Source organism: Nipponia nippon, unplaced genomic scaffold, assembly GCF_047370975.1.
Source record: "Nipponia nippon isolate SJK-2023a ecotype South Korea unplaced genomic scaffold, ASM4737097v1 scaffold_1, whole genome shotgun sequence".
Taxonomy (NCBI): domain Eukaryota; kingdom Metazoa; phylum Chordata; class Aves; order Pelecaniformes; family Threskiornithidae; genus Nipponia; species Nipponia nippon.
In genome coordinates this window covers 71,750,564-71,776,807 of record NW_028262290.1, presented here as the reverse complement: position 1 = coordinate 71,776,807, position 26,244 = coordinate 71,750,564, and the positions used below count along the sequence as shown (strand labels likewise).

At 37.5% G+C, this 26,244-nt stretch overlaps 1 protein-coding gene across 3 annotated transcripts in view; it reads right to left on the bottom strand.

Annotated features, from left to right (window-relative positions):
- PTPN3 (protein tyrosine phosphatase non-receptor type 3) overlaps positions 1-26,244 on the bottom strand; it is a 177,737-nt gene that overhangs the window by 80,896 nt on the left and 70,597 nt on the right. For 2 of the 3 annotated variants that reach the window (XM_087759510.1, XM_087759528.1), the window contains exons 2-7: positions 22,648-22,802; positions 11,617-11,724; positions 11,414-11,471; positions 10,248-10,326; positions 8,687-8,731; positions 7,787-7,839 (exon numbers count right to left, since the gene is read on the bottom strand). In XM_087759510.1, coding sequence (XP_087615636.1) covers positions 7,787-7,839; positions 8,687-8,731; positions 10,248-10,326; positions 11,414-11,471; positions 11,617-11,724; positions 22,648-22,802 — 498 coding nt within the window. The remainder of the gene's footprint in view (positions 1-7,786; positions 7,840-8,686; positions 8,732-10,247; positions 10,327-11,413; positions 11,472-11,616; positions 11,725-22,647; positions 22,803-26,244) is intronic. The other variant, XM_087759519.1, reaches the window with a different exon arrangement.

Sequence of the window (26,244 nt, the reverse complement as noted above, 5' to 3'; positions counted from 1 at the left end):
ACAAGGGGAGCAGTTCAGAGTACTACTTGCTTCTCCAACTCCCCAGCCAACTGTCACAGTTGAAGAGAAACTATAAATGTTGATTAGTAGACGTCTTGGAAGACTAATGATCTTGTGCAGGATTTAATTATCCAAGTAGGAAAAAAACCATAAGGGCATATCAAGACCTCAGTAAGAAGAAAAACCCATGAGGCTTCTACCTCTTTACTGGATTTCTCCAGAAGAGAGCAAAGGGGCGGGAAATATTAAAGACCTATTTCTAATGTGAGTTTCTCCTGACATAGCTTCTGCTCTTATCACATGAGCCAGCAGATACTGACTCAATGAGGATAAAGTTACAGTGAAAAAAGCATATTTTTACCTTTCTCCATTCTAGCCAACTGTTGCTCTTTAATTCATTATAACTGGGAAAGAATATAGAATAAAATGAAAGAAAATGGAACCAAGGAGGAGTTAAGAAAATCAGTTATTTGAATATCAGATTTTTGTATTTTAGAGTTCTACATCTAATATCAAAGGCTTTAAAGAAGGGAATGTGATAGACCATTCATTTAGAAGGCCATATTCAATAAAAAGAGGACATTTATTTTATAACTCTTAGTAAACAAATAGTGCAATAGCCAAGTAGCCACAGATTAATTTTCCATGGATGAAGTCCGATGTTGACCTACCAAAACAGTAGTTGTACAAGCTCTCAATACAGTAAGAATTTATAAATGCTTAAAAACCAAATAAAAATCTTGAGATCATATATGTTTATACAAGATATGAACTGCCTATGCCTTATGGAAGCCTAAACAAGTCATCTTTTCTTCAGACTTTGTAAAAAGAATTCGTTCAGTTAGAACAATGTGGTGGGTATATATTTTTGTCTCTTTCTCCTGGCAGCAGAAAGACTTTTGAGCAGGAAGGCAAAGAAAAGGAGTAATTAAAATTTAAAAAAAAAAAAAAAAAAAAATCACACATTTTTATAGGATTCAGATACAGAGGAAGGGAAGACCAGGAACAAGTGTATTTATGTAGCACTGATAGATTTCAATAGGAATCCTATGGGTACACAGGCATCTTCCCTAGAAAGAGAAGCTCGAGTACCAGATCTATTGCTGCATTAAAGGGGAAAAAAAAAAAAGGAAGAAAAAAAAAAAAGAGAGCTTTATAGAGGGAAGATCTGACACATATGGAAGCAACAAGAGACATTGATGCCAACAATTCTTACAGTAATTACTGAAGCTTCATTTATTCAGTGGTTTCTTCCAAGAAAAGAAGAGGTCAAAGTTTCATTGGTCAGTCAGCTTATATATTAGGGTAAGACAGCACTGATCTCATTTCTGTCTTCCACTACCCCAAAGGGAGGGTGCAAGAAAGACAGAGCCAGACTCTTCAAGTTGCAAACCAAAAGGATGACAGACAACAGAAGTTTCAGCATTGGAAATGCAAAACTGAACTAGAAAGGCCCTGAGCAACCTGATCTGACTTTGAAGAAGCCCCTTCCAAGCTAAATTTGCCTGTGGTTCTTACTTACATGAAGTTATTTTTGACATCCAAGCTTTCTGCTACATGACCAAGATAATTATTTGTTTAGTTCCAGTTTAAAAATTAATTTTGTTGGTTTTGAATGCTAACAGTACCAAAATACCACCATTTCAATTTGGCCCAGTTTCCATAGGCAGCCCCAGACAACATAAAGCCTTTAGCTTTGTATAACTTAAAGACTGATTTCTACTTCCTATCTGTGTGATATCCTTCAAGAAGACAAGTTGGTCTCCGATTCTACAGAGTTTGCTTGTAAACAATAACAAAAAATTTGCATACGAAGTAATAGCAACAAAACCTATTTCTGCATATGGGCATTACAAGTAACTACACGTCAGAAGGCAAATGTATGAATAGCTCATTGGCTAAGCAGGATGGGAAATCAGTTATAGATAATATGGACAATTTGGTCCAAAGGAATGCCTGCAAAAAGCTAGTCCTTGAAAACAGTTTAATATCAACTTTCTAAAGACCTGAGAAGTGTACCAGAAGAAAAAAAAAATCAAGTAGTTTCACATTGAATTCATAACTTTTTGCAGGGTTGAATATTTTAAGTGACATGAATAAAACACAAACATGAACTGAGTTGCCTGGCTTTAAAAGAGGATAATTACATAAGCAGATCAGGTTCCCAGTGGAAGAGAAAATAACCAAACAATGCAACAAGTCTAGCACACAAGTTATATAACTAATTTAACTTTTATCAAGGAGTAAAAATCCTCAGGTATAAAATTGCAATCCAGGATTAAAATATAGTTAGGGTCACATGACTGGCCTCCAAATTAGGATGGCAATAATGACTGATGTGCTGAGATGAGAGTGAAATATAATACTAAAGGCTAATGATAAATTTATCTTCATATGAACACTGAGGTACAAAAAGAAAAGATACTTCCTAATCTGTACAGTTCAATCAGTTGAGACATTTTAAGTGATCGCTTCTTGGCACAAATATAGAACAGAAGAAAGATGATGCACTGCATAGCATAAACTAAAGCAGTAATTATTTCTCAACAGTAACTACAAAGTATTTGGGTATGAAAACACTTCTGGAATCAGAAAATAATCCACTACAGCAGAATTCATTTTCAAAGAACCAACATAAAAGTGTAGACACTTATTAAAGAGAGACTAAAAAGGAGCACTGAAATGAGCAAAATCCACACAGGTGTAGAGATTAAAGACACCATGTTGAAAATGGTTATCGGACAGACTCTAAAAAGGACCAAAACCCTCATAAGTAGATGTTGAGAGACGGAAAGGTGTTTCAATAAGTGGAACCTGTATCCAAATAAGGATGAGAGCATGAACACTAACCCACTCAACCACTGAGTAAGTAAGCATGATGTCCCTACTGGACAAGTAGAACTAGTTACCCTGTGGATAAAACTAACCTGTTTTGTAAAAGGAAATAATGCTTCACACTCAAGAGCCCTTAAAAAAAGGTTCAATCTAGAGATGACTGTAAATAACTGCTTATGACCACTTATGACAGCTGGTCACTTTGTGGTAAGACAGAATGAGAAATTAGGCACTAATAAAAACAAAGGAATATTTGTAGAAAAAAAATGCCAACTATACATACACAGTGCTGGTCTCCAAGTTATCTATTACCACTCCAGAATGAAAAATGAGTCAGTATTGTAATACCTTTTATTAAAAAAAAAAAAAATTAAAAATCAGCAGCTTAAAACCCAGCCACAGTTAAACAACAACAAAAAAAAAATCACAAGGAAAAGGACAAAGCAAATTAGAAAATACAAGTTATACCGAGTTGCTATTTCTGCATCTCAAATACAACACGTACTTCAGAAACCATACAGTCACAATCAGAAAAAAGTACTGAGAATAGCAAAGCATAATCCAAAGTACAAAGAGTATTCAGTTTGAAAAAGTATGGAGATAAGAGACTTAAGGGAATAATTATCAGTACTCCCAAAACATTAAGAGGTTTTGCAGAACTAATGCATCTTAAAACTACTCTGATCTTCCGTCATGTAGGCTGTCTCTCAGCATTCACCACTACTCATTATCATGAGTATAATACTGTACTATATGGACCTTGACCTTGGGTAACTGTTCTTTTCCCCTTTTTAATTATGTTACATAGAAATATTTAATAGGTTCATCCACCTTAAAAATACATAACAATAGCAAGATACCAAGTCTATGAGGTACTACAGAAAGTCAGCTCCTTCAGCTACAGCACTGGCCAACATCCCAATCTGGGGTTCTCTACTCCAGAAACTACAGCACTATACTTTTTTTTTTTTTTTTAAAGTGTTACAGATTCAAAAAATTATTTGTGGCATAGTGGAAGAACACCAGACAAACAATACTTGAAGTAATGATCTCCTGAGGTGGCCTCTGTATTGCCTAGCACAACTGTAAAATATAATTAAGGGAAAACAGTCCAAAACACCTGGACAGCTGCTGTATATAAACTATCAGGGCAGTCTTAGAAGAGCTGTTGTACAAAGAGATGCTAGCAAGCTCAAGAGCAGCAATCTAGACCACAGTGAATCATATGGAAGAAAATGAGTGTGTATTTCAATTAATCTCTCCAAGCAGATTCTTGTATTGGGAGTTTCAGCACCACCCCACAGATAACACACTGGTACTGCTGGTGACAGGTACTGTAAGAGATGATAAAAGGTACCTGTGACTGAACAGCATTGCTGCAGACTTCAGAAGAATAGATGGGACATGCACACCATCCTCAGACTACCCAACACATCTGGCAAATAATTTCAAACACTGGAAATTCAGGTCAAAATCCTCTTTGTTCATCCAGTCTGATTTTGATTCTGAGGCATAAGGGCTACAGATGCCCTGGAGAGTAGCAGGAACCTGACTGACCTCTGAGCAAACCTCTCAGCTTACATGATGTCCTCCTCAGCACTATTTCTCTTCAAAAAAAACCATAGGTGGGGAGCACACACAGAGGAAAATCCCCAAATACTAGCTATGAGAAGAGGCAGGTCTCTGAAAATTAGGAAGCCTGAGGTTTCAGCGTAATTTCTGTAAAAAGAGAGTGGGGCAAAATGAAGGCAAGTTAGAAGAGTCAGGCCAGAAGAAAGTTGATGGGGGAATTATGTGGTGGAACTCTCACTGTGCAGCTGCTGTTGATGTTCGTCTAAATCTTGCAGCCCACCTCCTCCTCTGGGATCTCAGCCTTCTGGAGTTCTCAAAATTCTAACAAACTCTCTTATGCCTGCTTCCTGAGGGCCTTGCCCACTAAGCTAGGCTTTCCTCGAATCCTTACCCTCGCCAGCCTTCCTTTTCTTAGAACAGGTTAAAGCCCATTTGAATCCCACGTGATCGATCAGTCAACTCCTTCCTGAACAAATTCCCAAAGACAGATAGCAGCGTGCTAGAGAAATCTCCTGGTTCTCAAAGCAGAGCTGAGAGGGGAACAATATCATAGGAGGTAAGAAAAAGACCTCAGTCACAATGAATCATTGAGCAACTGATGCTCAGGCAAAAGAAAGCTTAGAAGTATTCATAACATCTTTTGTTGCTGTCCTTTAGATTCAAGTCCCAACGCAGCAACGGATTTACGCACATAAGGAAACATTCCTACCATACCTATAGGACTTCTTACATACCAATAGTTAGCCATTTAAATACTGTTCTGGAAAAGGGAACTTTCTACACGAAGTGATAGAAAACAAGTGATGCTAAATCAGCTTTGTGACACTTTAAAAAGCAATACAGACACCGCATAGGTCCCTTATTTAGTTTTATACACTGTACAACATTCCCATTTTACACTAGAAAAAACCAAGACATACGACTTCTCATTAGATTGTTTTTTCAGTACAAGAGTATCCTTCAGACTTCACGATTTCGAAATTATTTGAAGCGCACCTTAATAAGTTCTCCTTAAAAAAGGATTTAAAAATCTACTGATCATTTCTATCACAAGACACATTTACTGATAATAAACTAACAACTTATTCTTCAAGTGCCTGAACTGTATTCGTAATCAAGTTTAGTCACATGCTATTTAGCCACAGTATTCACACCCACTGGTATTCCCCTGTAACTTAGCACCAGCAGCCAACACAGGGTGTGCCACGACAGTGCAGGGTAACACATCAGAGCCGTATTTCAGAACCGCTGTGCTGAACCCAAACACCTGTGCAGAGGGCAACACAGAGAAGCAGCACTTCAGCGGCACAACAGACATCACCGTCAACTGCCCCTTTGCGAAACTCAAAGCCTGTGAAGGTCAACCCTACGACTGCCACATGGGAAAGCTATAGTTAAAAAGCAAGAGCAGAAAGAAATATCAAACATCAGACTTCATGCACAATGGAAAACATCTGCCTCAGCCCTCCCGCCACTGACAGCTGCTCCACCTTTTAAATAAATAACCATATGTGAGAGAGAGCAGCCTAAAAACCACCAAGAAGTGGCAGCAAAAAGAAACAGCTCAAGTAGAATAGATCCATGGCGACTTCAGACGTCTTTTTAGTAAGCAGATACCTCATATCCAAGAACTTCAACTCTCCTTAATAAGAACGATTAGAAATTAAAACACCAAAAGAAAAATATTTAAAACAATTTAAGTTGACAAGAATCCTAGCAAACATGACTAGATAATGAGACCTACACACTCAGATTTCAGAAGGTCTTTCCTATGCCATCATCTTTAGGTAAATGGCAACAACCTGGGAGCAAAACGAAAATTTTTTTTTTTCTTCTTTAAGGGAATACATCTTTCTATTAAATGTCTCATTCTTTCTCGATGCAGAGAATAAATATAGGTATCATACAAACAGTAAAAGAAAGGCCATCAACTAGCAAAAAAGAAGGTTGGTTTGTTTTCTATTAAAAGAAACCAAAAAAAACCACTGGTAATAGCACTATCATAAGTTAGGAAAACCAGGCAAAGAGCTGCATGGGAAATTCCAGAATCCACCAGGAAAGAAAGATTAAAACACAGTAGCACCCTCCCAGTCTTCACTGACCTTCTGTTGTTCTCCTTTGGTACAAATAACTGCATTAGTAGGTATCCAAAGCACTAAAAAGGGAATGGTCATAAAACTGAAGGGGAAACAGGAATTACTTTGGGATTTGAGGTACGCTACCTGTGGCATAATTAATTTTAAAATTCATGTTAAGCCTGACTTTGTGATAAAATACTTGCATTCTTCAAGTGTACCTTTACATTTTTGTGCTTTAGCACAATCGGGTCAGCAACACTGCATTTACCAAACCTAAAGGTTCAGAGTGTTTCAGCCTTCAAGTGCCCTACTGTGCCCCAGGGATACAGGAGCAGGGACGCATTTCCTTTGGCAACAAAACTTGGACTCCCACCTACCATGGAAAACTTGTTCTGGTTTCAACCATTCTTACTAAGCTTGAATGTGGTTAAAGTTCCATTTAGTAAAAGGGAGCAACATAAGATATACTTGAACATGAAAGTGAATGTTTCATAGCCACTTGGGATTTTCATAGATACCCACAGTTTATCACTTTCTCCTTTGAATACCATATTTTAGTTATTTAGCTTGGTCCTTCTTTCAAGCAAAAATTACCTCAATCATTTCCACAGACCTTGCTAGCCTTTCCATAAGAAATGGGATAAATATACATCAGCCAAAAAATTACACAACTATTCTAGTATGCTTTCCCTTGACAATCATTTTGACAAATATAAAAACTCCACTAAACCCTCAACCTGTTTTTTTTGTTTGTTTCTTCAATGAGAAAGGATGTAAGTTCTTGTATGTAGAGTCACCTTAGATGTATTGTAAAGTGCCAGACAGTTTCACATATCTAACAAATCAAATTCCCCGAAAAAACATTACATAAGAATATTGGAGTTTCTTAATCATGAGTTTACCTTCCCCTTAACTGTTCTCTAGATGATCTCTTATTTCCTTGGAATGCTTTCCCGTAGCTATTGTAACACACAGTAAGTTTCATTATTTTGTTTCCAAAGACAATGAAAACCTGCCCTTCTTGTCAGCAGTACAAGCACGCATAAATAAGAACCATGTTATTCTTGTATCAACTCTTTTTTTTTTTGACAGACCTAACAAGTATGTTTTTTCTATTTAGACTGTCTGAAGGCTGCTTTAATAACCTACACCTTCTTTACAAAGCATCACCACTAGCACTTTGAATATTCTGCACAAATAGATAAGGAAAGAAATCTTTCCTTATTTTTCAGTGCCGAACAGCAGAGAAGGAAATTGGTCAAATACATTTATTAACACAATAACGATTAGTTATTACTTACATTGTACTGCGTACGATGCCAGGACAACAGCAGAATTAATGGGGCATGACAACCTGGAAAGAGGGGAAAATATTTTTATTTAAACATAGACTGTATAAATGTATTGTTAACAATGCCTCTGCACTTAGTTCAGTATGTGAAGACTCATTCGTCTTGAAAGACAATTTGATTTTTTTTTCTTACAAAGTTTGATTGTCAAAGCACAGTAGGACTGGACATTAAAAGCTAGTTGCTGTGTAACAGCTTCTTAAGTGAATGGAAGTAACTAGTCCTAAAAGGACAGGCTCATATTCTTGCTGGATGCTTATTTGGGAAAGCAAAAGGAAAAGGGATTTTTATGGGGCTCTGGACATTATTTTAATAGCTGCAGTCTGGTGTATTTAAAACTAGACACAAACACTAAAATTAGCCAAATGCCAAGCACAAAGACAGCTCTGATCTCATGACTAAAACTGACTCCATGGAAGAAAAAAGCCAACACCTAAAGGCAATTTACGTTTGGCAGCCAATGCTCAGACCACCTTTTTCCTCTTTTTTTAAAATGTACAAACACACAGGAATTGCAGGCAAAGGAACCATTGGGTATGTGCCCACCATTTAGGGAATATAACCCTGAAATCATGAGCAACGACAGCATGAACTGCTCTCAGGTTGACATTGTACCTGCAGACACACAGCATCTCCTACAGCACATTCACAACTGACTTCTAAACTGTTCTTAGTAAGTGAGCTATGTGAAACTTTGTAATGTTTCCTAGCAATTTCATTTTCTTTTAAAGCAATATTTCACAAGGTACATTTTTATAACAATGGTATACCTCAGAAAAAGGTTTTGGTTTTGTTTTTTTTTAATTTTATTTTAAAAAGAAATATATAGAAATTAAAGATTCTTTTTATTACCTTCCTTCCACAATATCAGTCTTCAACTGCAGGAAGAATAAGTGCCTAGAAAAGATTTTTTTGAAAACAAACAAACATACATTTATTTTCACATTTAAAAGGTATGGTTTAAAATGGTTACATATACTGCTTTTATTTTATTGGATTTCCTGGCAAACTATACGAACAGACGAATAAAGCTTAGTGGCATTTACAGATCTGCAGTCAAACACCCACTCACAACAGTTTTAAAGATCTTTGGCAGTCTGTACTACAACTCCAGGACCACAGTATTAATGCCACAATGAACACTACAAAAACCAAACTATGACAGAACTGGGCTCTTTTTCTCCCAGGAATATTCATCTTGGATATAACTTTAAAAAAAAAAAAAAAAAGGCCAAAAAACCAAACACCAATCCCCCCTCCCCCCCAAAAAAAAATCAAAACCAAAAACCGAAAAGAAACACACAAAAAAACCCCCAAAAACCCGACCCCAAACTGTGATAGTCTATCTTGGGAATACTCAATGGAGGATGAGACATTTCTCAAGTAGTGTATGCTGACAAAAAGCTCTTAAACAATTCCCCAAGAGCAGTTCAGTGTTGCTCTCAGTGTGTTTGACAATGTTACTTTATAGCGATACTGGAGAGTTGGGATGTGAGCAGGTCTTTGAATAATTTCACTTTAAAACTGCAGAACAGCTTACAACTGCATGATTAGCGAATACCAAAACAGGTCAATAGCTAAGTTTTCTACAAGAAATATCATTTAACATGCTGTACTATTTATATTCTCAAGTCACTGAAGTTAACAAACAATGAAAATGTTACAAAAATGCTAGAATAACGGGTGCCAACGAATTCTAAATTCCAAATCACATGCACTGAATAAAGCAAGTATTCAATTAAAGCCTTGTGACAAGCTAATTGATAATTGCTTATAGTTCATGTACCCCACCACCCCAAAACCTCAGAGATAGGTTAAAAAAGAAAATTTTAAAGGTCTACTATAAACTGAAGCATTCTAGATCTTCGCATGATACAAGTAATGGGCAAACTAGAAAACAAGAACTGCTATCTGTTCTTCCTGAAACAAAATAAAACCCCACCCTCCCACGCCTTCAGCATTAAATCTACTACACATGTGCAAAACTGACTCAGAGTTGATACAAAACTTCTAAAGTAGACTTAGGGCATGCAAACAGCTTAGTCATTGAACTTCCCCATTTTTCAATCACTGCATCTGATTAATTAAGGGATGAGAAAAGAAAAGGAGAAAAAAATGCAATAAGCAAGTACTTCAAGTGACAAAGGGCTCAAAAAAAAAAAGGAATCAAATAAACCAATTGCCATCTTTGTACTAGCTTATACTCCAGCTGTATTTTGGAGTTGTAGGCTGTGTGTAGCAGAAACCATTCATTATGAGCATCGCATCAAGCTGGCAATTCCAAACACATTTAATACAAAGAGTTATACAAAGTTATCTACCTAATAAAGCATAGTTTGCCAAGCTGCGGAGATGGGAAAGGAAGGCTTTACACATTCTTAGTTCATGGAAGCAAACATTAGACAGAAGTTACCTGGTTTGTTCTTGCTGAAGTGTGTTAGGATCAGGTATAAAAAACCTTACACGAAAACGAAGGGTGCAGGGAAAACCTCCTGCAATATTTTAGAAGAGCAAATCAATTTTTTGTTTAAAAAAAAGAAAGAGCCCAAGGTTTTTACTTCTATATTTATAGAAAAATTACATTAACAACCACATAGAAATCTCATGCGTTTTTCGCATGAAACTAAAAGAAACCACAAGAAGTCTCTACTGATCGCCCAACACCAACTATGAGAAGAAAATACTCTCAAATATTGTGATGCTTTCATTTAAAGTACTTTGTATATGCTACTTTACATAAAAGGCTGTAGTTATCTTTGCATCACAGTTATTAGAAGAGAAAAAAACAGCAAATTTATTTGAAGCATCTCAATTGGGATAAATGTTCAATTCTATCTTACATGTAAGTACAAGAAATTAACAGAAGAAGTTCACCATGTTAACTTCATGTATTTTTATTTCAATTCATACACAATCTATAGCATATGGTAGAAATGAGAGAGCTGAAAAACATAGCTCAGGTTTCACAGCACAAATTGGGACAGTGTCATTCAGTCCTCCTAAGCTGCTATCTGGCAGGGTCATGCTGGCCAGCCTGTCCTTCTTGGCAAGCATTCTGCATTACCCAAAGCTGTTTGTAAACATGACATACTAGAACAACACATATACTTGGAAGTACCTGGTGTTGGTTTTTTGTTCGGTTGGTTTTTATTAAAAACAAGCATAAAATTATTTTTTTCTTGCTTTACTTGAGACAAGAAATTGCCAGAACCTATACATGACACTGGCTCCACTTCCCTTGATCAAAACCCCTCCTTATCTTCCCTATCAGGAGGGATTTACTGGCACCATGATATGACTACTGCTTTCACAGCCATTATGTCCAACACCGTTCAGAAGCCAGGTTTAGATGCTGTTACAGCATCAAAGTTAGTGACCTACCAGGTCTTATTAGCACTCAGGTAGCAGCAAGAGATGTAGAAAGCTCTACTGAAAAGACTAGCAGAGATAAGACTTGCTCTTAAGGAAAATCTACCATCCGGACACACTAATTTACAAGAACTATATTTATTCTGGTTGTAAGAACACAGAAAAACAGGACTACACAATTACAATCAAGATATTAAAAACAAGCCTTACCTTTTAACTGTTTTCTAATAGGTTTGTTTGGTTCAAGCCATCGCTGTGAAATGAAAAACTATTAGATGGATTAAAAATATTCACAAATAAATACTGTTTATTTATGTGTATGTGTGTGCATGTATATGTGTGTATACATACGTGTGTGTATATATGTATACACACATATACATGCACACACATTTATTATTTACTATACTTACAGGTGAATCTACTGAAGTTTCATTTTGCTGTAAACCAAAATATTCCTTCTCCGTCACACCCAACTGGTTATAGGTCATATCCAACAATATCTGTCCAGTGTCTTGTTTCTGAAAACAGAAAAACTTTAGAAGTGAAACTCTGCAACACTTACATTTTTTTAAAAACAAGTTTATTTAAATTAATTGTATCTTAAAATGTGTAACCCATGAATAAAAATAGCTACTAATTCATCGGTTCAAAGTTTCTCAGCAATAAGAATTTTATTCTGATAAAAGTATTTTTTTTTAAAGAGGTTTTCTTGCCAAAATACATTAGGCATGCGAAATCTCATAATATGAATTGATGTGAACTCAAGCCCTTAAGGTCAGTCCAGCAATTAAATTTTAAGCAGACAACCTCTCCCTTGACCACAGCCTTCAGGAGCAATGCCGTTCTCGGGAGCTGCAGCCTGCAAGGATGGCTCGCAGCCGCACGGGGCTGCTCTGGGCCCTGCTGTCACCACCAAAGCAGCACACTCGGTTTCCACGTCAGCTGTCAAAAGGCAGAGCCAGTGTACACTAGCACGGAGGGGAAAAAAGCAGGAGGATGCTGTGCTCCAGCCATGAGATCCTGTACTTCAGGCTGAACTCCCACCTGCCCCTCAGCCACCGTTCAGCCACCCCGCTTTCTGCCTAGAAGTCCCTCAACACAGGTATCACAGAATAACTGGTGCAATCGGGAATTACACAGGCAGCGGAGATCCAGAAGTGTAAGGATGGTATAATTTTCCCTAAACCAAACAAGTATCTCCATGCCACAGCATTGTGGAGAGCAGATTAACCAACTTCTGCCAAAGAGCACTGTGAACCAATTCTATTTCAAAAACCCAACCACAAAAACAAACAAACAAAAACCCCTCAACAAGATGGCAATCCTAAATATGCTAATACATAATAAATAGCTTGCAAAGCTGTATGGCATTTCAGGTCTAGATTTTTATATACAAAATTGATGGACAGAACAAAAATCAGGCTGATTTGCTTGGTATCTTGTCTATTCAAAAAATTATAGCAAACTAATTTTTCATATGATCTTCCAAATCTCACTCTTAAAAAGCAGAAATGAACAGCACACATGCCAAAAAAAACCCAAAACAAAAAAAAACCAGCCACCAACAACAACTTACTAGGGGAAAATTTAGACTGCGAAAGACAAGCACTTTGTTCTGAAACAAATTTCTTAAAAATTAAGTTCTGATTTAATTAAGTTCTGATTTCTTAATCAATCTTTTGAAACAAAGGACTTAATGTATAAGCATGATAGTGACCACATTTTTGTGGAGGGCCCCAGTCTTACTCAGTGCCTAAGAGTGCTCACTTAATAAGCCAAGAGCACAATATTGTATTCAATTCTCTTTGTCCAGACCTTGTTTATTATACAACACTCAAGTCCTGTTCAGAAGACAGATTTACCTTTTTTTTTATCAGGGTACTACACTGTTGTAATTGAGTGTCTTAAATAGTAACATATTCCATAGTCTTCCCTTATCTCATAAAAGCTTTCTTCCTATTTAAAAGATGGGAAAAGAAGAACAAAGATTCAAGCAAGACACCCACTTAGCTACCGTATTTTGGAGGATGGAATATTACCCAGCGCTTCCTACTGCCAGAGCAGAACTCCTAGTAGCTCATTAGTGATTTGAATGCTCAGTGTTTCTGTTATCAGGCTCCAGATGCAAGGTAAGGTAACAGCCAACTATTGGCCTCCTGTGAAAAACTGTGCCCGTTTTTCTGGAGTAAAATCACATATGAAGAAAACAATGTAGGCAACACTTGACTGTCCTATGTACAAGACTACCCTTTCCCCTCCAACAGTCTCCTATCTTGTTTAACTTTCACAACAAACAGTTGAGGTACCACAATAAATGCAAGTCCACTCAGGCCTCTAAGTCTGTGTGGCCACCAAAAGCAGCAGCTCTGTCCCCTCCTCTTCCCCAGCTGCACATTCCTACTCCCCTCCTTTCAAACACACTACTCTTCCTTGGGATATTCAAACCACGGCACTGATCAAGCCCGATTTGTTTCTGAAACAGCATAGAGCTAGATCCAGCTTAGAAACTGAAGTCTCAGCAACAGGTAAGGACCACGCAACCAAGCATTCCTCGTCACACACAGCCACGGTGCCGTGCATCTGTCAGGCAGTTCTGTCCCACACCATCAATGAGGTGGGCTCCGCTACGAAGCCTGAGATTTGCTATCAGCGATTATCCATATACGTACACAAGAGGGCTCTATGAAAACAGCAGATGACACCTTAACCCTCTGAAATAATAGGCATTTCCTGACTTGAGTATGTTCACCTTTAGCACTGCCTTACTACACGTACCATATTCATTTCCCCAGGGTTATGTTTTTATATGCAGAATGTTAAAAAACTTTCAGGTGACATCACATGACACCTGTACAACATAATTGCACATCTATGGCGCATACTTCTGACACGAGCTAAGGAGGCAACTGAAGTTATATTGTGACCAAAAGCAGTAGTTACAGGGGCTGAGATATACACTTTATCGAAAGAAAGTGTTCAGGCATCTCAGGTTTCACTACAAACGGGGCAGGAGAAGACCACAGAGGGTAGATTCTTCTGCTAATTTTCTCTCTGGATTTCAACACTTCTGACTCCCTTCAGTCTCCTTTCTTTGCAACAGCATTATCTCCTAATTCCCTTCTCATTTTTCACGCTTCTGGTCCTTCATCCCAATTCAGATGCCTTCACCTTTGCTCTCCCCACCCTCTCACAGTCGCATTCCCCCCTGTCTCCAGCACACACGAATTGCTAAGCAAGCTCCCTGCTACAGTATTCCTGCTCAGCAGTTGCAGTTCTCTCTTTGTAATGCTCCCATGGGTATCCCAACCCTAAACCCAGCTGCTCGAACAGTACTAGTCTCCTCCACCTAACTACCTACTATTTCCTCCTCCTCTTCACATCTCCCATCACAAGCAGTTTCCAACACTACTTTTCTGTGGCTCCAGTTCTTGCTCTCTGGTATTAAAAGCACAGTTTCTTCTACAGTGCCTAGATCAAGCCTCCACTCCAGAAACCTAAGCTAAATACAAAATGTCATTTTAAATTGTTAAAGTCTTCTTCAGTTGTTAAAAGTCCCCAAAGTTGAAAGTTTTTTTTTGTTTTCCTCAACAAAATCTATATTTACTCAGCTTTGGCTTTGTTTTAAGAAATACCGGAATTATTTTTCAGCCTATATACCTAAAAATATAGTTACCGCACACCTTACGCTGCACAATCTTCAGTCTGTTTTGCACATAAACAGTTTTGAAATCTAGGTGCAAAGTGAGGCAGGCTAAACATGTCACATCACTGCTTTTTAATTTTGACATCCATTCCAATGCAGTCCATAGCCATAGTGTACTTTAACACTACAATGTGTCAAGTGCTTCACAGAACATCGAATTTTCACTCCCCTCTGCCAATAAGAAGAGGACAGAACAACACGAACATCGCTTAGCTAAACTGGGCATTAGAACCAAGTTCTTCTTAACCCTGTCAACCATTACAGCAAGGAGTTAAGACATTCTTAATAAAGCTCTTGCCTTTCTACAAGTTAAAAAAATTATGCACTTTCCACACTAGCCTAGTCTGTTAAAATGACAAAAGCTCTTAAGATAATCTTAAGAATTTTCTAGGGTTTTTTTCTACTAAAAAGAAACATTTCCAAGAGTTTTGCTTGTTTCCACCCCGAAAACAAATTTCAGTTTATTTCATCTTCCTGACATCTACCAACCCTTATTCTGAACTGTTAAAAGCTTTGCATCAACAACCTCATAACCACACACCATTCACCTCCATTTAAATCTGCCTTGAAATATATTTCACCTCATGTTGCAGAGGCCAAAAATTAATATTTAAAGCAGTCATAACCAACACCTATTACATTCTGCCTGTGACACAAAAATTTCCTGCTATATTTAGGGAAATTTAGATTAGTCAACTTTAATTTCTAGTAAGCTACACAATTTTGAAGAGAAAAAAACCGTTCATAATTTTTAATCAAGTACTGCCTAGAAGTTCGGGTGATCATGACCAACTGTCCTAAGAACTGCACAAATACAAGTCAAGACTGTTAGTTCTTTGGAGTGGAGGGTAAATATGCATGTAATCCTTTTCAGCTTGTTAACTTCTACAAGGTAAGTGGCACAAAGGGACACTTTAAGAGGAGAGTGCAACATATAGCACATCTCCCTGTCCCTCTCCTCTTTGCCGCTTTGCCCCCATTTTCTGGCAATGATAAGCTCACAGTTAAGCACCACCTAAGCTTTTGCAAATTTAGTCTCACTTCAGACACAATACCCATTGCCCCTGATGTGCTGTTTGGGGTCATTCTTTCCTAATTTAGCCTGTAACAGCCATACGCACCAAACAGCCTGTGTCCTTTGGTCCCGATATGCCTATCATAGAATCGTCAAGGTTGGAAAAGACCCTTAAGATCATCAAGTCCAACCGTCAACCTAACACTGCCAAGTCCATCTATACCATGTCTTCAAGCACCGTATCTATCCGTTCTTTAAATACCTCCAGGGATGGAGACTCAACCGCCTCCCTGGGCAGCCTGTTCCAATGCTTGACCACCCTCTCGGTGAAGAAGTTTTTCCTAATGTCTAACCTAAACCTCCCCTGGCGCAGCTTGAGGCTGTTTCCTCTTGTCCTATCGCTCGTTACTAGGGAGAAGAGACCGACCCCCACCTTGCTACAACCTCCTTTCAGGTAGTTGTAGAGAGCAATAAGGTCTCCCCTCAGCCTCCTCTTCTCCAGGCTAAACAACCCCAGTTCCCTCAGCCTCTCCTCATAAGACTTGTGCTCTAGACCCTTCACCAACTTTGTTGCCCTCCTCTGGACACATTCCAGCACCTCGATGTCCTTCTTGTAGTGAGGGGCCCAAAACCGAACACAGTGAGCTTGAACAAAGTGCTACACTTTCTTTTAATTTCTTTTAATTTCCACACTAATTTTACATACAGCTTATTTACTTGCTCTGCTGCTAACTCTGTCCTTTTCTCTTCCTGGAATTTACTTACTCACCTGATGCTCTTATTCAGGGCATGCAAGATTTTGTTTGGCTAGAATAAACAAAACAGCCTCTTCTTTCCTTAGGTCCATACTTTTGCAGAGCATCCTAGTTGTACTTTCTATGCCTGCCTGACTGGAACTTCCCTCTTTTGTCTGTAAGTAGCCAGGATCCACATGTGACATTTCCCCGGAGCACGGCCTCGATGCCGAGACTAACACTGTTTATACTTCCTTGACATGGGCTGAAGATTCCTGCCTGGTGCATAATAGCGCTCACCTTTTTCAGAACGGTAACACATGAGCAGCTCAGCCTGCAAACTACCAGTGCTCTCCTCCTCTATTGTTTGCAACTGAAAATTGAGCTTACAAAAACCATTACCTCACCTTACGAAAGCTATTAGTTTAGACTACTGATTTCCCTCACTGCAATTACTCCTTGTTCAAGATAACCTATCTGCTACCTCATACACCTGTGTCTTTTTTAATTGTTAATAATGCCTCAAACCTTAGGTTTTTGACTTACTGAAAAAGATTCAATAGCAACATGTTAATGAAATTTCACAGTCAAGAATTCTATTAATGTCCTTGCACTGTTTAACATCTCCTTTTCAGCAATATCTACTGCCACGTCTTGAGCCAACTCCCTGCCCATCCCGTAACTCTTCTGGATTCCATACACTCCAGCTCAGTATTTTCCTATATAAAGGTCATACAAAATATTTATCCAAGCCCACAGAGTTTTGACCCACTGCATTTCCTCTGCCTCAAAAATGATTTAAAACAAACATATACATGAGGTTAGTCATTCCAGTTCTAACTTTGGAAAAAATCTTCCCTCTGCTAATTCTTTCCTTCAGCATTTATCATGAAGCCGGGCCTCACAAAGGGCTAAGACTAACAAGCCTGCTGTAGGTCAGATCACTTTCCCACTGTCCTCAAAGGCATCATCAAATTTCATACTGTCTTACTGTTTTCCAGTCATAGAGTATACTGATCTCCCTCAATATAAGACTAAATATTTATTGCCAGCCTGAAACTTCATACAGCAGTTCTTTCAACATGCAGGGAACACAGATTAGCACTAAACTGTCTTGAATTATCAAACAATATCCAGTCGGAAAACTTAGTGACAAAGGTCCAACAATTCTGCATCATTGCGTTTTACTATCAGCAGTTTAAAAATATAACTCACACCCACAATCAAAAAGAACCTTTAAGACTTGTATCTCTGCCCATTATTTTAAACATAGCAAATGGTATTTGTGGGCATTAATTGTAACCATCATGCTCCTTCTCAAATACTGGAAGAAGGAGCTTAATTGAGGTGGTGGGGAAGGAAAAACATTCCTTACTATCTGAATTTCAAGTTGTGCAGTTTTTCTCATTATTACTGCCTAATCATTTTATTTCTAGAAAGAAACCCTATTACTAAAAGCCAACTAGTCTAAAAGCAAAAAATCACAATTACTAAGACATAAGTATCAACTCAGAAAGATAATGCAATACAGAAATGATCTGACACTGTAAATTCTATCCCTTCACAAAAGTCAATTTACTGGAAATTGAGAGGTGTACTTCCCAAATGGTCATTCCTGGTAAATGAGTCAAAGCAGAGCAATAATGGAAAATTCCTGCATGTTTATACAAAAAGTCGCAAATAAATTTGCATTATTGCTCAATATACACCTATTGAACACACCCAGACACGGTATGTGAGCACATTCTGTATATATTAGAATGACAACTATCATTTTTCCCCATGTGGCAAGCTTATGCATTATAGCCTTAGAACAAGATAGAGGTAACATCAGAGACAGAAGTGAATTAACCTTATCACAAAATTCAAACACCTGAACTCTATTGGGAGGCTTCATGAAAATCTGGATATCATTAAAATCAAATGCAACACTCGTACCAAGTGCAGTCAAGCCTTTGTCTCAAATGTGTTTTTGAAAGAAGACTTTCAATTCATAGCTTACCTGCACCTTATATTCTTTGCCTGGACTCTGGATATGTTTCATCTACTGAAACACATAATGGGGGAAAGACAAGAAAGGCCATTTCAGCCTTGCGGAGTTAACATACACTTCTATTTGAACTGTAAGCAATGGAGTGGAATGTGTCTGTCTGTACTCCCATGTGAACTTTCTTGATAATGATGACTTAAGAACAGCACATACCACAAGTTACACTGATTAACTCTTTGTGATACCACCCGTACAAACTTCAGATTCACCAAAGCTGTAGTATAAACGCCTTTAAATAGGAACAATGAACAAAAAAGCCTATCACTTCACTGCTCTGCCAAAGCCAAAAATCCAGGAGAAAAATGGCACTGCTCTCTTGAAATTAAGTCTTTATTTACAGTTGGTCAGGCTAGTGACATTCTTTGGGATAAGCGCTTAATATAAACAAATCTCCAGGAATCAGATTATGCAGCTATCTTCAGGTTTCTCAATAGACAGAAAGTCCCTCAGGTTATTTCCATAAGCAAAATCCACCTTCCTTCTTCCTTTGCCCAGTTTTAGGATATTTGCTTTTCATTCACACTGCTACAGTTACAACCACTGGGAAAAGAAAATACCACCCAGCAGAATGATAAGAGACCTATAGCTGTAACTTTGAAAGTTTCATAAGCCCATGCAGTGTGCTAACAAAGTTTGATGAAAATCAGCTGTGTGGGCTCTATAACGATCCTGTGCTACAGAATGAAAAGAAAGTCATATCTCTATTCTCCCTGTTCTCTAAAAGGTTCAGTATTTGGAGGTACCATGAATGTTCTATCATCATTTTAAAGATGCCACTTGGTACTAGTTCAAAATTTTGAAATACGCAAGTTCTTCTTTTCAGTGTGTCAATAGGTGGTAAGTTTAGACTATTTAATCTATCATCTTTGTATTAAATTTAAATCCAACTCAAATTTACTAGTCTTGAGCATCTGTGCAGTGCCAAAAAGATATTAGAAATGACAATTTAAGAATATCTATTTGCTTAAACTCAAAGTAAATTTCTTTTGTGTTTCTTCTTACCCTTGATGGTTCTCTTTGATGTTATTTTTCTATATAATCCCCCTATGCCTTTAAAAGAAAGAAATCCTCTTACAGTAAGAATTCTGCGTTCAGATAGCTGCTACATGACAAAGCAATGCTCAGTATTTTTCAGTCTGTTGTCATTAGAATGGGAGGAGTCTTTGATTCCATTTATGCTATTAAATGGACGAAGGCCAAGCATTGAATATGCTGCTTTTCCCCATTCACTTTCCACTATTTGTGGTAGAAAAGTATAATCCTGTCTATGAACATAAAGCATACTTACGTATACATTGATGTTAGCCTAATATTCGTTCAAACTGTAACCTATATCCAAACTTAGAACTTTCATAAATCACAACCAGGTACCACTAGCCCACAAACATACAACCCCGAAAAATTCCCAACCTTAATTTTCCACTGATACATTGAAGTTCTTTTAAAAACAAAACATTACACCCTATGCTTTAAAAGAAGTGATCCTGTTCAGTTCCAATTCTCCAAACTCAGACAGGAGAGAAAGTCAACAGATTTCAGCAACAACAGTAAAAGCTGAGAAAGTAAAAAACTAGAAAACATATTTAAAACATTCACAAGACATACTATGTCTTTTTACCCATGTATCTTGTATCTATGTCTAGTCATTTCAGAAAGCACCTTCATTTTAATAATGTATTACTACATTATTAAATGCATTGCTGTTAGTTTGTCTTATGGATGATCATGCCATGTGATATGCGTACTTAATTTCTTTAAAATGTAGAATTATCAATTGACCTGGCAACCAGAAATGAATAAAGTATGGAGCAAAATCAGATCTATAAATTAATGTCTTGATATGAGAGTTTCTCTAAAGCAACACAGAAGGACTTCACTAGTGGGGAAAAATCTGTTCAGAGCAGAACTTATTTTCCTTCAATACATGCCTAGCTGATTCCCAGACTGACCACAGACCTGAGTTACTCTTTGCTCACAGGCACAAAACTCAATGATGTTGGCAACTAAAATAAAAACACACACTCATTCAGGCACAAACTTCACGAAGCTGAATTTTTCTGTTAACATAAGCTGAACTCAGATACAAATTTTCCACAGCTGGCTTCAAACCCTTTTGAGAACTGGGCCTTGAGACACAACCAGAGGGGCAAAGCCTGTTCTTAGGCAGCCATCAAGGTTAGGTAATCAGGAAGGGCCATCCTGGCAGATAAGCGCAGGATCCCTCAGTACCGGTATGAAAGCTCAGCACTTGAAAGAACAAATCTTCTGGTAAACCTCTTCCTTGCGTTATCCCATAACATATGGGGCAGTCACGCTCCCTGCTTCTTTTCAATAAAGCAATAACGGGTCCTGCATTATCCCTACAGCAGCTCAGCATTACAGCTGCAGTAAAGGAGGCCCTTCCAATTCCTGGATGAAGGAGGTAACCAGCAGGAATACCCTGGGGGTATGCCGAAGGCAGGGAGAGAAGTCAGCTGGGTCCAGAGTTTCAAAGTAGTTCCCACTTATCATACTGCACTCACTGCTTAAAGGATTAAATGAGAAGCACAAAGTTCACTTGTACAGTGCTGGCCTTCAGGCCAAGCGCTAAATCTAAAGCTGTGTAAACACTTGTTTACAAGGAAGAATATACTACTATGCATGGATTTCAAAAAGTTTTAAATTCCTCATTTTTCAAAGGTCCTCATGCAGGAGGGGAAGGCAATTATGCTAGCTCATTGACAGACAAGGCAATCCTATAGGGCATGCTGGAAACGAACCATGGACCCTGTATACTAATGCGTTGCTCTTTCTTTTATATACCTACTTTACTTGTACCCCACTCCCCAATGTTAGCTACCTCATATATATACATACACACACATGTATAGAAATATACATATATATAGCATATAAAATATATACTAAAATATGAGACTAATTCTAATATTAGAATGAAAATAATTAGAATAAAAATCATCTGTTTACCTATCAAATTATTTCTATTTCAATAAATATCCAACAGACAAAGTTAAAAAATAAAATCAGTCTGCAAAGAGAACTGTAATAATACCTAGGAAAATACACTTTTCAGGTGAAGTTTTGAATCTCCTATAAGAAAGCACTGCATAATCTAAGATATCCAACAACTTAGCTTCCTCAGCAAAACGCTTCTTCTCAAATAGGGTAAACTGGATAAAACAAGTATCATACACACAAATTCACATGATTATACTTAAATTCATCCACAGTTTTTCTGCACGGTCAGATAATTCTACTGAAAATTGAATGGCGAGTGAAGGTATTTCCTTTGTTTTCATTGAAAAATTAACTAATACTTTTAATCAGTACTGAAGGTTATAAACCAAAATATTTACAGAATAAAATACAGTAAAAATGTAGAGTACAAATCTCCGTTAATCCCCTTCCCCTCCCCGCTCCCAGATAAAAGAGACTACATTGATGTACAAAAGACTGAACAGAACTGTCGTACTAAGCCATGATTTCTTCACTATTTACATCATCTTTGCATTTCAGAAAATATGTACTGACATCACTACAGGAATTTACAAGGCCTCCTCCTTTTAGCACTACCAGTCCTTTGATGGGAGAAAAGGAGGAGCACATCCAAATTCGGGAGTCCCCTTTAAATATGAATTACTTATTCATAGCTGATAATTATCACCAGATCTATTTCTTCATGGTTCCCATATTACACAGAAGACCTTTTTCAAGATACAATCTGCATGCCATGATTTTATGACATTTCAGTTTGTTGACTTGAAAGAAAATTAAAATAGCACTTTATAAATCTATTTCATAACCGATAATTCTGCAATTTGTAATGGCAAAGCTACACTTTCAACATCTTTTGGAAATCCCATGCTTCAGTGTCCCACATTTGATCTTCAGCATTCGATTTCTATGTATTTAAAAAAAAAAGTAGTTTTCCAAACTTACGTTAACTTTGAAGCTTTGTACTGAGCCATCCAAAAAGTGGACATTACAGATTATCTCTGATCGGGTTTTCTCTTTTGGTAGTTCTGATGCTCGTATGTTATTTATCCTCCCACCTAAGGCTCGTAAACGGGAGTTCATAACTATTGCAGAATAACCTATAAAACAAAAATTATGTTTAATAACAGTTCTTATAATTCACTATGTTCATCTATGTTTCTTCAGAGAAACGCACATCATCATGAAGGCCTCATTACACCCCAAATACCTAGTAACAAATATTTCTTATACAGAAGAATAAGTTGTAAAATTAGCACATTGTAAATCAGAACATAAATGCATATATAGAGGAGCTTCCATGTTCTAAATGTACCCAGCTTAAGAGAATCACAGATAACCCCTGCAACATATACTTAGGTTAAGCATGGGCCATTGCCTTAGTTTAAAATCAGTAAAAAACCCAAACACCTACTATAAAGCAGGAAGGCAATGTCAAGACAAGTTTTTATCACCTGTAACTAGTAAATCCCTCGCCCCCTTATAGATTTCCTACATACTTCTGTATTTACCACACAAGTTTCACCACAATAAAACAATTCTGTTTACTGTCAAGTGACAAAACAGTCTCCAGTTAATGCAGATCATGTTCTGTCAAATAGCATTTTGTTTCGGGAATACATATACAAATGCCATATGTAAGGCAACCAGAATTAACATTAAAAGCATGTCAATATTTTACAGCCTAGCATACATAAATTCATGAAGCCAGAAATTTATATCTGATAAGAACATCCAACAACAACAAAAAAAAGTTGTTTTGTTGGAGTTTGTTTTTTTCATTTTTGGAAAAATCTTCATGAACACCAAAACTCTTTGAGTTTTCACAAATGAAAAAAACAAAAAAACCACGAACAAAACAAAAAAAACCCCACCAAACAGAAACAGGCCATTTCAATGAAATAAGAGATGAATTAAATACAGTCAAGCCTGTAAACATTTCAAGCCTCTCTTCACTGGATCAGTTTACCAGTTAACATCACAGTATATAAAGCCAGTTGGCAAGCGAAGCAGAGGATGGTATGGTAATTAACCTGGAAAACTAATTACCAAATCATACCTCACTTACTAGAGGCTAGCTACAAAGAGACTTGCATAATATGAGTGTTTCCCAGACAGCTGGCCAAGTTAGACAGCACCAATGTCAGGACTATTTTACAATCTCCCCTTATTTGTGTATCTGCCTTAAAACATAGGCTGGCTTTTCTTTTAAGCAGCTAAAGAAACTGAACAATTTAGAATAAAATCATTTAAAATTCTGAAACATATCTACTGACACATCACTACAAAAAGGAAATATGAAATGAAGAGCCCTGAGATGCAAAATTGTGTCTACCAAAGGCAACAAAGCCGTTCAGTGATCCATCCTCATGTAACAATGTGTAATCTATACTTAGAAGCAGCTAAAACAATTCCCTTCTGACAGAAAACTCAGAAGTCAGACACACAAAAGCATTCAACAAGTCCTCTCACATACTTTTTTTTTTTGTCAGCCAATTGATAGTTTGCTACTGTATATTTCCTAGAAATCAAGTGTAAGTAAGTTGCCAAGACTCATTTATTTAGCCAGCACATTGCATTTTTTCTTAAGAGATCAGTAGTATTTTCCTTCCATTCTTTCCCAAAGGTGTGGTTTGGAGGATTTGTTTTTTTTGTTTTGGTTTGGGTTTTGTTTTCTTTTGTTTTTAAAGGAGGGAAAAAAAGGAAGAGGTGTTTTTTAGGTGAATTTTGAACAGTATTTCTGTATAAAACACTATACACTCCTATTGCTTTGAAATTGTTCTTGATGTACAGTCTGTAGTTAATCATAGTATATTGGGTTTTTTAATCCAGAAAACAGGCTTTCTTATTCAGGAATGGTTATTGCTAAAGAAAGCATGCAATTATCTAAAGTATCAAGGACATACAAAAAGGTGAAGACAGATTATAAATATATACGAAACCTTCATTCTCACATTCTCCAATTTTCTAGCAGCTGAGTTTTAAAATATTTATTCAGCACTGTGTTATCTTTTACCGAAAAGGCAGGCGACTACATGAATTATACTGCAGTCTTTTCTCCCCTGTCCACCCTCAGAGGTCAAAAAACAACCCCAAACTTGTCACTTCAGAAATAGCTCTCTACCCACTAGTCTGCTGATGGGTAAAAGGAGAAAGTTATTCTTTGCTGTGGGACAGCCACTAGATAAGTTGTTTTTGGTAGCCAGATTCAAAGCTTCATCAGCCTGTCATGCTCCGGCCTTCAGGGCTCAGTCTGCATCGCAACGCCTAACGCTCCTGGAGCTTACAGACTTCTCCGCTCTTGGGAAAATGCTATTTGACCCTTCTGCTCATATTCCCCAACCTTTCTCACCTGCCATCCCCAATACTTCCTATCTTACACTTCCACTATTCCCTTTTTCTAAGTATGTTCTTCTTCTCTTCCACCTTAGCCGGGCTTCAGTATTCAGCAATGATCACAGAAGTCTCCAGCACTCAGCTCCTGATCTGCCTGGAGAAAGCAAGAGAGTCACATTCAGCCCCCGCACTCCTAGTGCAGAGCCTGATGCAGGTTGAGCCATGCTTGGAGACCTTGCGGAAATTTTGATATCTAATCCTAATCACTCTGCAGGAAAGCATTATTTTTTTCAAGTGTTACAATATAGCCAGATCTTGCTACTAACTTGTTCAAGCTTCAAATACAGAAGCCAATGAAATAGCATCAATAACATTTTTGTATATATGTATATGCTTGCTATCCAGAAAAAAAAAAAAAAAAAAAAACAACAAACGAACCCCAAAACCAAACTCTTACAACTGTGAAAAAATAAACCCAACTAAACAAATTGATGACTTTCATTTATCTGACTGTGCATAGCAGCACAAGTAATTACAGGTCCATTTCATACCAAGGTCCCTCTCTGTAGAAAGCCTGGCATGTCACCTGGATAATGTAGCCCATACTTGAGGTAGATTTGGTAGGCTAGCTTTAATTTTCAGATTATGGTCCCCTATGTTGTTCATAACTTAAAGCCCTAACATTTCTTCTCCACTTATGTATCAGTTTCTACATGAAATTCGACCATTGTCCCCAGTAAACCATATTATACTCTCTAAACTCAAGCCCAGGTCTCCATTGAATGCTGCCAACTAGACACAAGAGATGACAGGAATTTCACCCTAAAGCTGTCTGCGACAAAGAAGAAATTCCATTTTGAAGTTTTTTCACAAAATAATGAGAATTGTGAATGCTACCAAAGAGATCATACAATATGTATTGCTATTGCTGAACTTCCACATGTCCTCTGGCAAGTCAGACCTGCTCTTTTCTATGCCATAAACCTTTTCACAGTTTGTCTCCCAGCATCCATAGAAGCCATCCAAGAACTAACAGTAACATACATACTGCTGTTCATTATAAAATCAGAGAGGTGCTTAGTCTTAAAGTTACAGTTTTTTATGCTATTTCTTCACAGTTATATTTGTTTTAATATCTTCAGGTTATATGCTGGATGCCCCAATTGAAATAGTAACTCAGAAATTTGTCACAAGAAATTCAAACCT